The sequence below is a fragment of the Palaemon carinicauda genome, chromosome 23, assembly GCF_036898095.1.
Source record: "Palaemon carinicauda isolate YSFRI2023 chromosome 23, ASM3689809v2, whole genome shotgun sequence".
Classification (NCBI taxonomy): domain Eukaryota; kingdom Metazoa; phylum Arthropoda; class Malacostraca; order Decapoda; family Palaemonidae; genus Palaemon; species Palaemon carinicauda.
The window spans coordinates 100,385,296-100,400,564 of NC_090747.1; the positions used below are offsets into that span (position 1 = coordinate 100,385,296).

Below are 15,269 nucleotides of genomic sequence, written 5' to 3' on the forward strand. Positions count from 1 at the left end.
AAAAAGGGTTCATACCCTGATTCTGATCGTCTGATTGATCTCTGTTTGTAACGGAGAACTAGTGACAAAGGTCCGTCATCGTGAAAACGTGATCCTCAGCGGTACGATAACATTCTCTAATACTGAATGTTTCTGTTATCTCCAGTGAAGCCGGAGATTCGATGAAAAAGGGACCGTAATAATGAAACTGTGAAGTCTTCATCGGTATCACATTGTTAACTCCGGTTCTGGCCGTCTGCTTGATCTCTGTTTGTACCGGAGATCCGGTAGCAAAGGCCCGTCACCGTGATATCGTGACCGTCCCCGGTACGATAACATTAACCTCAATGAATGATTGTGTTATCTCCCGTGAAGCCGGCCGTAACGGTGTAATTATGATCAAACATGACAAAGGTTCGTGTGTAAAAGGCTTCAGCCGGAGTCCGAGTGCCGGATTTCACCGTTGCACTCCAAAAATCTGCTCCTGTACGTTAACTAGTTCTCACCCAATGAGTATCCATTATAGCGGAGCATAACTCGAGGCGGAGCTAAGCATAACTCAAGGCGGAGCTAAGGGTGTCGGTATAAAACGACCCCAATTAATGACTCATACACTAACGTACCTATTAATAGTGTTAGCTATATTAACAGTAACCACATCAATAAAAACGTTTATAATATTAAACGTACTATCATCAACTCTGATACTAAGAGGAGGCCTGAATAACTCGTGATCGTATAAAAACGGAGAACGGGAAATTCACCTCTCTTACTCGAGCTAACAAAGAAAACGAGAGAAGGGATAACTCATATCTGTAGAACAGGGAACGAGCAGTCTCTGTTTTCGCTCTCAAGGTTACATAATAAAAAACTAACATCACACAATAAAACAAGAAAATTAATAAAATTGATTGCTTTTCTTAGTAATTGTAATAACCAAGAACGAAGAATAACGACAACGTAACAAATAAACAAGGATATAGTCTTAAATCGAAGCCTCTGAGGCGAGTACAAACTAACAGACTAAATCGCTAAACTTTAATTCGCTATTCTTTAAATCGCTATTCTTCGTAGGTCCAAATTGAACTTGCAAGCAAATAAATACCATAGTAAAAACTAATAAAAATTAATGATAACACAAAAAGGCCATAAAACGTAAGTGATATAACCTAGATGACAGAGTACCAGATGGGCAAAAATAACTAGAATATTTACCGAAGCGAACATAACCCAAAATGGCTGCCGATACCTCGGCAGGACAATCGCTTCCAAAACTAAAAACCACCATATTGGAAACAGAACAAATGCCCGGTACTGTCAAAAGCTGCCAAAACAAACTATGGTACTTAACATTGGTAAGGGTGAAGTAGCAACGTCAGTCATGTTGAAATAACGAGAAACTCTTCGAAAAAACACTGTGCCCAAAAAACTCAACTTGTATGCAAGTTCCAAATCAGAAGGATGTACCTGGTGAGCGCGAGTGGTAGGTGTCGGTAGGGTAACCCAACTGTATTCTCTAGGGCCTGTCACGGCCCTCCCCCTTTGATGAAGGGATTATCTAAATGGAAGACAGCCTGTGAATAGTGTTTTACAAACGCCCTTGTTAGATATACGACACCAACAAGGTGCTCGCGCGAGGGTTGTAACCTCTGCATTCCATGCTTTTAATTTTCTCTGGTATATTTGGAAGATTTATATCAGAGTACAAAGAAGGACTTTTTCGCCGGCCGTCACAGGTCGACCCAGAAAAGCTCTGGGGTCCTGGCCACTACCACTATGGGAAAACATACCAATTTTTTACTATTATATAAATAGTCACTGTGAAGAGGAATTTAATCAGTTATATTAGAAAGAGGAGTCAAGTGTGTAAAGATAATCACTAAAATTAACTATTTAGAACCCCTTACAGAAAGTAAAAACAAAAAACTTTACTGCTCCTTTTATCCTAATCCTGTGTCTACATATACAGATTGAAGTAAACATTCATATTAATTTTTGTGCAGTGCTCATTTTATAATTATTTACAGTACTGTGTAGATATATTTTTCATCATATACATCAACCCCCTTTGAGAGAAGCCAGTACCTTAAGAGTTCAAGCCTCCAATTTCTCAGCAAGTTTAGGGATGGGATTGTATGTGCCATAGTTTTTTTCTTTTAACCGAGTCAGGCAGACACTGGTACTCATTTACATCTGGGTGTAATGGAGGTTAACATATTCTTTTGTGAATGAGATACCCATATGTTTTTTACTTCAGGGGGTTGGGAAGGACAGGGCATGGGCCTTGCAACCTCATCCCTAAAATAATGCTGGAAACTTGAAGGCATACTCTACCTGGAGCCACCCATTCTACAAATAAGTAGTGTACATAATTTAAGAAAATAATAATGCACATCAATACCTGTATATGGCTAACGGCTTAAATTGTCATTGCTTGGATTCTATGGTAAGATTATTATTACTATTAAAATTTATTAGGGTGCTCTCACGGGGATTTTGAATGCCAATACTTAGAAAATTCTTGCTTTTATCAACCTGTTTATAGATTATTATAAAAACGACAGTTATGTTCCAGGGGAAAATTTTAAAGAAGAAATTTTAGAGTAATATTTTGTTTACACTACTGATATAAATTACATACAGACCTCAAGGAAATTTCTTTTAGCAGTATTTCAGAAAAAAAAGAGGCAAAAGCTACTGTTGAACTATATTTAAATACACATACATCGACTACAATTCGGTACATACAGGTATTTAAATAAGATAGGAAAATCATATAAGAATGTTTATACTGTATTTACAGTTGGCTACACCTCATTTGCCTTTTTAGAAGAATGTGGAAAGATTCTCAAACTACAATTAAAAGCTTTATTAGATGCTAGAAGTGAGAATTAAGAGCTGCTGATTAAGAAAATAATTGCAAGAACAAACACTACAGTGTTTAGTTTTTGAGTACAATAACATACGAAACTTTAGTGATTCAAAATAGAACACACACATGCAACTCTTGATGAGTGGACTTTCAAGGCCTGAAGGCATATTATAGGTTCATTTTCAAAGAAGTAACCTGTACATGTACTGTACATAATTTTATTGCTGTGAACTTAACGAGTAAAGGACATACAGTACTTTACAGGAAAAGGTCTAATAAAAGGCTTAGCAGTTGTTGATAACCATGTGGTGAACAATCCAAGAGAAACATAACCTTAATTGGTACTTATATTATTTGCTTCGTCTCAAAATACTTCTCAACAAAGTCACTACCTACTGGCGGCGATAGGAAAATAACGATGCCTACAGATTGGAGGAGATAAAGTTTCATAAGAAACTCAAAAGTTCTACCTAAAATAGAGCATGCAATGTAATCCTGAGGATAATAGCTTTGTTGTCTAAATTCTAGGATATAAAAGGTCTCTAGGATGTTTTTAAAAATAGATGGATCATCTGAACGAAGGATACTCTTAAAGACATTTGATGGTTAAATTGGTATAAAAAATACAAGACAGTATTTGTAAACAATAACTTGAATAATGCTTGAAGAAAAATTTTCTTATAATATTCTGATTCAAAGTAATATGACACCTCAAGGGTGTAAAAGGGACGGAAGACAAGTCTGGATTAATTATGAAATATATCAAATCTATTTATTATGGATGTGAATAATGGTACCATACAAACTTAATACAGAGTGAAATAGTCTAAAAGGACTTTCCTGCATCCTTTACACCAGCTACACATTTTTATTTCTTGTTTTCTCCTATGAGCTTTTAAGATGTTAAAAGACAATAATAATAAGAGGTAATCCTATCTAACACAATGTAAGGAAATGAGTAAAATTACTAAAACTTATTCAGAGACAAAAAAAGACGTAATACTGAAAGCACAAAAAATCTACAACAATGATTTTAAGTGAACCAGTTAACACTTGTAAACTGGACTCCCGAAAATAAAAAAATAATTTAGATTTCATATCAGACCGGACAACAGTTTTTTTTTCTAATACAAGCTGAAACCAGCTATGCTGCCACCAACATTATAGTACCCCTCATTTTCTAATTAAGAATACAACACCTTTCCTTTCATCCTCAGGAAAGGAAGAAACCTTAAGAACCTCGAGAAGGGTGGCCATTCCGTTTTCGTTGTAAGTCAGATTTAAACTCTTTATGAGAAACCCTATCACATCTAGATATCTATGATAACAGTTATTGATACAACCAGGCAATAATAAGGCAAAATGCAATACTTTGATTCTGTTCACAAGGTTGCAGTTCTGCGTGCATAAGCAAGGATAGAACTAATCACAAATAAACCATTTGACTAATTTTCCAATTAGAACATATTGACATGCAGGTTGCCCCATGGACATGGAGAGATGGACAGACATGCCTAAAGACAGAGATCTAGACATGCGAGAGGACAGAAATATAGACATGCATAAAGACAGATATCTAGACATACAGAAAGAGTAGAAATGAGCATGCAAAAATACTTTACCAATATTATTATTTTCGGTTTTATTTTTCAAGGAATTGTTAAAATGAATTCTAGTTAAAAATTAAAATCGGATAGTAATAAAAAAAAGTGTGACTGAAAATAGCCAACTTTAAAACGTATAGGTAGAATTTCCCATTGATATTGTGGATAAAATCAGTTTTAATATCAAAATGTTATTTTTATTAATAAAATAAATTTTTGAATATACTTACCCGGTGATTATATAAGCTGCAGCTCTGCTGCCCGACAGAAAAACTCTACGTTCAAAATACGCCAGCGATCGCTATGCAGGTAGGGGGTGTACATCAACAGCGCCATCTGTCGAGCAGGTACTCAGTACTCAATGTAAACACAGAACCAATTTTCTCCTCGGTCCACTGGGTCTCTATTGGGGAGGAAGGGAGGGTCCTTTAATATATAATCACCGGGTAAGTATATTCAAAAATTTATTTTATTAATAAAAATAACATTTTTCAATATTAAACTTAGCCGGTGATTATATAAGCTGATTCACACCCAGGGGGGTGGGTAGAGACCAGCATTACTTGTTTACATTATTATGAGCTAAGTATTTTATATTTCATTTAAGCAGTTATTCAAAATAACAAACATAAAATAAATAAGTACCTGGTAAGGAAGTCGACTTGAACAATTACTCTGCCTTTTTAAGTACGTCTTCCTTACGGAGCCTCGCGATCCTCTTAGGATGCTGAGCGACCCCTAGGATCTGAAGTATCAAGGGTTGCAACCCATACAACAGGACCTCATCAAAACCTCTAATCTAGGCGCTTCTCAAGAAATGACTTTGACCACCCGCCAAATCAAGTAGGATGCGAAAGGCTTCTTAGCCTTCCGGACAACCCAAAAACAATAATAAAACATTTCAAGAGAAAGATTAAAAAGGTTATGGAATTAGGGAATTGTAGTGGTTGAGCCCTCACCCACTACTGCACTCGTTGCTACGAATGGTCCCAGAGTGTAGCAGTTCTCGTAAAGAGACTGGACATTCTTAAGATAAAAAGACGCGAACACTGACTTGCTTTTCCAATAGGTTGCGTCGATTATACTTTGCAGAGATCTATTTTGTTTAAAGGCCACGGAAGTTGCGACAGCTCTACTTCGTGTGTCCTTACCTTCAGCAAAGCTTGGTCTTCCTCATTCAGATGGGAATGAGCTTCTCGTATTAACAGTCTGATAAAATAGGATAAAGCATTCTTTGACATAGGCAAAGATGGTTTCTTAACTGAACACCATAAAGCTTCAGACGGGCCTCGTAAAGGTTTAGTTCGTTTTAAATAGAACTTAAGAGCTCTTACAGGACATAAGACTCTTTCTAGTTCATTTCCAACCATACGATAAGTTTGGAATATCGAACGATATTGGCCAAGGCCGAGAAGGCAGCTCGTTTTTGGCTAGAAAACCAAGTTGTAGAACATGTAGCCGTTTCGGATGAGAATCCGATGTTCTTGCTGAAGGCATGAATCTCACTGACTCTTTTAGCTGTGGCTAAGCATACCAGGAAAAAGAGTCCTTAAGGTGAGATCTTTCAGGGAGGCTGATTGTAGCGTTTCGAACCTGTCTGACATAAGGAATCTTAGTACCACGTCTAAATTCCAACCAGAAGTAACCAAACGACGCTCCTTCGTGGTCTCAAAAGACTTAAGGAGGTCCTGTAGATCTTTATGTTGGAAAGATCTAAGCCTCTGTGACGGAAGACTGATGCCAACATGCTTCTGTAACTCTTGATAGTGGGAGCTGAAAGAGATCGTTCTTTCCTCAGATATAAGAGGAAGTCAGCTATTTGAGTTACAGGGGTACTGGTCGAGGATACGGATACTGACTTGCACCAGTTTCGGAAGATTTCCCACTTCGATTGGTAGACTCTAAGGGTGGATGTTCTCCTTGCTCTAGCAATTGCTCTGGCTGCCTCCTTCGAAAAGTTTCTAGCTCTCGAGAGTCTTTCGATAGTCTGAAGGCAGTCAGACGAAGAGCGTGGAGGCCTTGGTGTACCTTCTTTACGCGTGGCTGACGTAGAAGGTCCACCCTTAGGGGAAGTGTTCTGGGAACGTCTACTAGCCATCGAAGTACCTCGGTGAACCATTCTCTCGCGGGCCAGAGGGAAGCAACTAGCGTCAACCTTGTCCCTTCGTGAGAGGCGAACTTCTGCAGTACCTTGTTGACAATCTTGAACGGAGGGAATGCATATAGATCTAGATGTGACCAATCTAGTAGAAAGGCATCTATATGAACTGCTGCTGGGTCCGGGATTGGTGAGCAAAATATTGGGAGCCTCTTGGTCATCGAGGTTGCGAAGAGATCTATGGTTGGCTGGCCCCAGGTGGCCCAAAGTCTCTTGCATACATCCTTGTGGATAGTCCATTCTGTTGGAATTATTTGTCCCTTCCGACTGAGACAATCTGCCATGACATTCAAGTTGCCTTGGATGAACCTCGTTACTAGTGATATGTTTAGACCTTTTGACCAGGTGAGGAGGTCCCTTGCGATCTCGTACAACGTCAGAGAGTAGGTCCCTCCTTGCTTGGAAATGTACGCTAAAGCCGTGGTGTTGTCCGAGTTCACCTCCACCACTTTGCCTTGAAGGAGAGACCTGAAGCTTTTCCAGGTCAGACGTACTGCCAGAAGCTCCTTGCAGTTGAAATGCATTGTCCTTTGACTCGAGTTCCATAATCCCGAGCATTCCCGACCGTCTAATGTCGCACCCCAGCCTACGTCCGATGCGTCCGAGAAGAGAACGTGGTTGGGAGTCTGAACAGTTAGGGGAAGACCCTCTCTAAGGTTGATATAGTCCTTTCACCAAGTCAGACAAGACTTTATCTTTCCGGAAACCGGGATCGAGACCGCTTCTAGCGTCTTGTCCTTTTTCCAGTGAAAAGCTAGATGGTATAGAAGAGGACGGAGGTGTAGTCTTCCTAGTGACACAAATTGATCCACGGATGACAGTGTCCCTACCAGACTCATCCACAGCCTGACTGAGCAGCGTTCCTTCTTCAGCATCTTCTGGATGGATAGCAGGGCTGGGGGCTGATCGTCTTGTTCAGCAACGTCCTCATCAGAGGGTTCCTCATCCGAAACTGGTGAGGAAACGGCAACGGAGTGGGCAACGTCTGACTCGCTGAATCCGGTCGCACTGGTGGATGCGTGACGGAGCCGGACGCAATATCATGGAACTGCTGCACAGTCTGTGAACTGTCAACAACCATGGGTGCGCGAGAAAGTACAGCGTCAACCCGAAACTGTCTAGACCGTCTGGGTTGTGCAGTCAACACCCTACCGGGTTGCTGAGGTTGACGCACTGCGTCACAACAAGTCACCTCTGCTGGTTGTTGAACGTCCTGAACGTCAACAACCACCTCCGAGCGTCGCTTAACGTCAACGTGCGACTGGCAACCCACACTGGGTCGCATCGGTGGAGGAACCACCTCAACTGGCAGACGCGAGTAGGTTACCTCAGCGTCAACAGGGCGCACAACCGACCGGTTGGAAGGTTGTTGGCCAGAAGGAGGAACCACCTCAACTGGCAGACGCGAGTAGGTTACCTCAGCGTCAACAGGGCGCACAACCGACCGGTTGGAAGGTTGTTGGCCAGAAGGAGGAACCACCTCAACTGGCAGACGCGAGTAGGTTACCTCAGCGTCAACAGGGCGCACAACCGACCGGTTGGAAGGTTGTTGGCCAGAAGGTTCTTCTCCGCATTTAAGTCCTCTATCAAGGACGCAAGCTTGGACTGCATGGCTTGCAGCAAAGCCCATTTAGGGTCTACGGGAGCAGGTGTGGCAACAGACGGGGTTAGCGACTGAGGCGGAACCGTTTACCATCCCTGAAAGCCTTGTTATGTGTGACATAATAGTACAGCAAAACTTCAAAGGCTTGACAAAAGCTGAGAAGTTGACCTGTAAACAACTTGGAGCGTCTCCTGGCTAGGCGCCAGGGCGAGTCTACCAGAATTGAGAAGTCTATCTGGGCAGAGGCATGAACTCCCAAGCCGAGAACTTCTCTCGTGTCATATCAGACTCTCGCTCTATAAGCCAGTTTAAAAGAAGGGAAAGGCTTATCCCTAAAAACTCCTCCTGGTGCAAAAACCAGTCGCCTAGCCAACGTAACGCTCTCTAGGAGAGCGAGAGAGCACTAGCTTAAAAACAACGGCTTCGAAGTAGCTAGGCCTAGTGTAAGTTCTGACGTTTAGGCGAACGAGGAGCAGCAGTTACAAGATCCGGACGAAGATCCTTAAAAAAATCATCATGATTTAATTAAAGTCCATAGGAGGCTAAGCAGCTTAAGGCTCCTCTCCATCTGACAGAGTCCTCAAGGGAATATCAGTAGGAGGGAGAACAGCAACTTCCTCATCCACAGGAACCTTGTCCGATAAAAGCTAGGTTACCTCAGTGAGTCTCTCACTGGTGCATAAGTAGCAGACCAGAAGGCAAAGTCATGTAACTGCTTGACAGTCTGTGAAATGTCAACTGAACTGTCAACCACAACAGGTGTGTGAGGACGTACAGTGTCCACTCGAGACTGCTTTGACTGTCTAGACTGAGCAGTCAAAACAACTCTAGAATGCGGAAGTTGACGCACCGCGTCAAAACAAAACAACTTAGACTGTTGTTGTACCTCGCGAACGTCAACGGAAGATTCCGTGCGTCGCTGAACGTCAACATGCGGCTGGCAGGGTACACTGGAACGCATGGGTGGCGGGACTCTCTTGGAGTGCGGGAGAAGGTCGCCTCAGCGTCCACAGGACGCACAACCGTGGTTGGTTGTAGGCTAGAGGTTGGTGCAGTGTCAACCTTCTCCGCACGAAAGTCCTGCATCAATGACGTTAACTGAGACTGCATGGTCTGCAGCAAAGACCACTAGGGTCTACAGGAGCAGGTGCGGCAACAGACGGTGTGACTGCCTGATGCGGTACCGCTTTGCCTCTCTTAGGAGGTGAGCAGTCGTCGGAAGACTGCAGCGAGTCCGAACTGACCCAGTGGCTACAACTGGGCCGTTGGACTTGCGCGGAAAGGACCGACTTGCGCTTAAAAAGCCGCGAGACCTTGGTCCATGGTTTCTTACGAGAAACCTCTTCCGCAGACGAGGAATAAATGGGCTCTCTCGTCTTAGAGTGGGTGGGGCGATCTTGGTAGATACGTCCGAAACCACAGAGGGAAAACGTCTGTTCGTTGATCAAGGCCTCTCGAACCCATAAGTCGTTCGACATTACTTCTCCCCTGGGCTTGGGAGCTTGCAAGAGGTCCCGGACTAGGTGAACGACAAGCACGAACAGACGAACCCTCGGACGCAACACTGTAACACTTTGCGCATATCACTTTATCGATTTTCTGTTTTGCACTTATTTCACTGAAATCGAAATTTTTACTGATTTCTACCTGAAACACGTAATTCTACCCTTCATTAAAAGGTAGTAATTGCGAAATCAGTCGTATAAGGCAATGCTCATTAATACCAGCAAAAAACAGAAAACATATTTTAAGATAAAAAAAATCAGTGGCTGGGAAAGAGACTAAACACTAGTTCATATAACTACGTTTTCAATCTCTCACCGCACATAGCCTGGGGACGAGAATAAAAAACTAAAAACGTTTTATCCTTCCTCCCCGTACAGCGACTAGGGACGAGAGCAACTCGAGAAAAACGTTACCCGCTTGAACGGAACATTTTCTCTCCTCTCTCTCCCTCCGTCTCTATCTCTCTCTCTCTTTCTCTCTTGATTTCGCACCTAAGAGAAGAGCCCAATTATATATCGTCAAAAAAACATGTTATTTGACTAAAGGAAAAAACTGAAAGGTTTTCCAAATAAAAAGTTCCTTTAATTTAGAATTTAAAACATTTAAGCTAAGAAAGAATGAACAAAACGTCAGAATCGATTTACTCTTACTGCAAAGTGAAACCGTGATACACTCTCTCTCTATCGTAACGATAGAGCGCATGTTGAACGTCCTGAACGTCAACAACTGCGTAGTCTAAAAAACTAAACGTTGGTTCATCTTTGAAAACAGTACGAAGACTATCAAAGAAATTCTTTCATAAAACATTAAATTTTAAAAAGTTTTAAATTCTTTAAAGGCTAAATACGATATAACGGGCTCAACGTTGATTAACTTCGGTTCCAAGTAAGGACCGCCTACTATCAGGAAAGGTCGCATATAAACAAAACATAAAAATTTATTTTTATATGTTTATAATAAATGGAAAGTTAATCGAAGAGGCCTAATAAAGGCGGAGAGATATAAAATATATAGATCTATTACGTGTTAAGCAAAATTACTAAAAACCTAAACACACTTCCGTCTAAGGGAAGGGTCAGCCATTTAAAAGTGAAAGAGAGTCCATACTCTCCTTGTCACCATAATTAAATCTATCCAAAACGAGTTCAAGTTTTGAGATGAAGATAAAAACACCTGCATAGCGAAAGCTCAAAACTAGAAATGTGTACTTCACCAAAATATGTGAAAACCAATCCAGTAAGCAATAGGGAATTTAGTAGGTCTTGCCGGTGGCACGACAGAGAGAAAATTGGTTCTGTGTTTACATTGAGTACTGAGTACCTGCTCGACAGATGGCGCTGTTGATGTACACCCCCTACCTGCATAGCGATCGTTGGCGTATTTTGAACGTAGAGTTTTTCTGTCGGGCAGCAGAGCTGCAGCTTATATAATCACCGGCTAAGTTTAATATTGAAAAATATATTTTTATACTCACCAACTGTTCATATTGCCTTCGTCTTAGAGGGCTTGGAATGTCGACGTTACACATTGAAATTAAGAAATTTCCTGTTTACTTTCCTTCCAATATACCAATGTCTTTACTAATATAGAAATGAGATTTACAAGCATATACCAGCAGTAACACGCTGCACGTCATATCGCTCTTCGGTCTCTAAGTCTAAATAAGTTCCTATCCTCTTGATAACACTAGTCAGTGGGGAGGAAGGTATGTATATAAACATCAGGCGAGTATGGAAATGATTTTTATTACTAAAATTCCATCTATATCTATGAACCTCCCTGATGTTCATTTTGTTGACTCCCACACGTTAGAGGTGATGGGTAGCCAGTCAAGGAAAGAAATTTCCCACAATTAATTAAATAAAATTTTCAATATACCGTTTGTCTAAGATTAAGTACTCTTAAACCCCAGATGACATTTCTAAAAACTACTTTATGATGTTATATCATTCATTTATATGAAAAACTTAATTTCTACAGAACAACACTTATAATTTTACAAAATCCAACAACAAATTTTGAAAGTTACAAGACCACAACCCCAAAGTACAATTCTGAGCTTCATGACCAAATAGCAATGCTGATGACATTGCATTCTTGGACAGAGGTCATGCTGTACAGAACAGTTCTTACCAGTCGAGAAAAACTGTCCCAAATAAACGACCGCTTCCTTTTGTAATGAAGGAAATGAAAAGAAATTTTGCAAAGTTTCTGAGTCAAATTAATTTTCATCTCTGAGATCAAGCAAAAAGGATAAAGATAAATTCATTTTATGATTGCCAAAGACTACTTTAAAAGATATTGCTTACAGTTCACAGATTCGTTTCCTGATGCCAAAGCCAACAGTAGTAACTTTTACCGGCACGATTTTAAGGAAAATTATTTTTTGAAGGTTCAAAACAAACTCTTTAAAATAAAAAATAAAAAAGATATGACAACTGGAGGTCTTTCAATACTGGAAGATCTATTCCTCCCAAATTTGCCCGAGTATATTTTGTGGTATTTCTTATATCCAGTACAGTGATTGGATCTTGTCTCTCCTTGCATACGGATTTACAGTACAGCAAGTCAATGCTGTCACAGAGTCTGAGATATACTACCAAGGTCATTTACGACACCAATGTTTCCTGAAGGCTAACCAAAGCCTAGAGCCACTAGCTACCACTTAATTTAGGCTAGGGTTTGAAATAGGGCAGGTTAGGCATAAAATAGTTCCCTTAATCAAAGACTTATTGGTCTTCTGCACTTCCACAAAAGAAGCTAAGGACGTTAAATTCTTAACCTCATGACTATCAAAACTAAACGTGCTAGGATGTAGCAAACTCAGAATGTCTAGAGAGGCATTATCATCATCATTCCCTCTATCAGTGGCAACTTTCCTGTTGGTAAGGGCAGAAGAGACTCTTTAGCTATGGTAAGCAGCTCTTCTAGGAGAAGGACACTCCAAAATCAAACCGGTGTTCTCTAGTCTTGGGTAGTGCCATAGCCTCTGTACCATGGTCTTCCACTATCTTGGGTTAGAGTTCTCTTGCTTGAGGGTACACTCAGGCACACTATTCTATCTAATTTCTCTTCCTCAGGTTTGTTAAAGTTTTTATAGTTTACATAAGAGATATTTATTTTATTATTCTTAAAATATTTATTTTTTCCTTGTTTCTTTTCCTCACTGGGCTATTTTCCCTGTTGGTGCCCCTGGGCTTATAGCATCCTGCTTTTCCAACTAGGGTTGTAGCTTAGTAATTAATAATATTAATAATAATATCATCATCTAGACTAGTTTTCTCTAGATTTCCCCTGAACAAAAAGTAAGCTTTCTTTTATACTTTTGAATTTATAATCTGATCACCAACCACGAAACATGATTCAAAGAGGAACAGCGAGGTCTTGCACTCCTTTTCAGATTCTCTAAATTAACCCTTTTACCCTCAAAGGACGTACTGGTACATTTCACAAAACCCATCCCTTTACCCCCATGGACGTACCGGTACGTCCTTGCAAAAAATGCTGTAGAATTTTTTTTTTTCATATTTTTGATAGTTTTTTTTGAGAAAATTCAGTCATTTTCCAAGAGAATGAGACAAACCTGACCTCTCTATGACAAAAATTAAGGCTGTTAGAGCAATTTAAAAAAGATATGCTGCAAAATGTGCTGGGAAAAAAATAACCCCCTGGGGGTTAAGGGTTGGAAATTTCCAAAGAGCCTGGGGGTAAAAGGGTTAAAAAATATTGTCCCTGACATGAGACAGAGAATCAGATCATGATCATCATGAAACAATTCCGATGCACAACAACGAAAAGATGCTAAGAAAGCTGAAGTTATCTTTGAACCACTGAAAAAGTACAACACACAATAAACCTGACAATTTTGAGCACATATCTTGTTACTGTATTCCAAAGCTGTCATCGAGACTAAAGAGCAATATGACTTGCGCATGTTATTGTTTGTAAACACGGGTAAGTTTCATTGCTTTGCTATAGGCATGAGTAAATTTCAGGAGATAAAGTCGACATTCCAAGCTACCAAAGACAAAAGTAATATGAACATCAGGAGAGATCCGTAGAAATAATAAGAGGTACAGATCTAATAGTACATTTTTCAAAACAAAATAGTTTTTAATGATAAAATCAAATATATATACAGTACTGCATTCCCTCATATCTATGTTTATGAAATAGTGATACTGGAGAACCTGCTGTGGCTTAAAATTTCCCAGTATAATGACAGATTTTCAAGGAATTATATTAGTTGGTTAAGAAATGCAAGTTTATAACACAAATGATAAAATAGCAAGCACTGTGAAACATTCAGCTATCCAGTGCTTTATACCAAGTGAAGAAAAAAGTATTCACAAGTTGATAAAAAAAAAAAAAACAATAAAAAAGGGAATGGATGAGGCAGATGTAAGTATGTATGTAATAAGATAACCTATTGCTGTTAAGAACCTATTAAATGTTTAACAATACAATAAACCTAATTGTATCAATAAAGGAAACTATTTTCTTTACCAGAATACAAGTCAAACCAAAACATCATGCAGGCATTGCCCTCAGACTGACCATGTTCTCCCTTGATTTCAGTGCAAAAAACAGACAAGGATCAAGTGAGATTTAGGTAGGTTTAGATAACAGTAGAAAATACAGAAAATGGAAAGGGTTTCCTTAGTACTTCACATCAATCATTTTTTTCGTTCAGAGAAAATTAAAATCTGTTGTACGGTGTACTAAACTGTTTGTTTTGATAAGAAACTTAAAAAGGATTGTCGAAATAGAAGCATTTTTTTTTTGTATTTATCATAGGAAGTATTGTAACGTATCTCATCAGTGTCTTCAAACTCGATTGGTATCGTCTTTCTCATATTCTATGTATCCACTGGCATACTTCCACGAGGAGATAGCTCTGTTTAAGAGCTAAAAGTAAACAGTACAGTAATTCAAACAATGGTTTTACACCTGTAACATAAATTATCGCATTGAAATTGCATTAGTGTAAATTCATAAACACTAATGGCAATTTACATTGCATCTGCAACTTTTTTGTTGTCTTTAAGATACCCACCTGTAGCCGGGATATGGTGTGCGTAAGCTGTCTTATGGTTGCATCCCTATCGGCTAACTGTTGTTGCAGTTCTTTCACTCTTGTCACCCATGCTACCTCCACGTCATCCTAGGCGTTGACGAGGGAAAAAATACTTAATATTGGTCACTTAACAGAAATAATGACTCATAAGCCTTACTTTTATTTAATGGTAACAAAACCAGCTTTATTTTAATAAACTATTTACATGGCTTTATCTTATTAAAAGAGTAAAATGTGGATAATTCATCATCATAAGCTATATAAATACTCTAAAAATATCTAAGGAAAAATTCTCAGGCAAGCTCCAAAGCTGAATACGAGAGCGAAAGTTCATAAAATTCAATAAATCAAAAAACATTTAGGCATGCAAATTATTTGGCAAGTCTTTTGTCAAATTCTTTAACACTGAAATACAAAAATTAACAAGTTTATATGCAGGATAATAAAGCTTTAAGTGTAAATAATAAAGG

General features: G+C 39.6%; 1 protein-coding gene across 1 annotated transcript in view; it reads right to left on the bottom strand.

The window, feature by feature from the left end:
* LOC137617305 (uncharacterized) overlaps positions 1 to 15,269 on the bottom strand; it is a 150,703-nt gene that overhangs the window by 28,716 nt on the left and 106,718 nt on the right. The window contains exon 17 of the mRNA XM_068347310.1: positions 14,779 to 14,886. Within this exon, the coding sequence (XP_068203411.1) occupies positions 14,779 to 14,886 (108 nt within the window). The remainder of the gene's footprint in view (positions 1 to 14,778; positions 14,887 to 15,269) is intronic.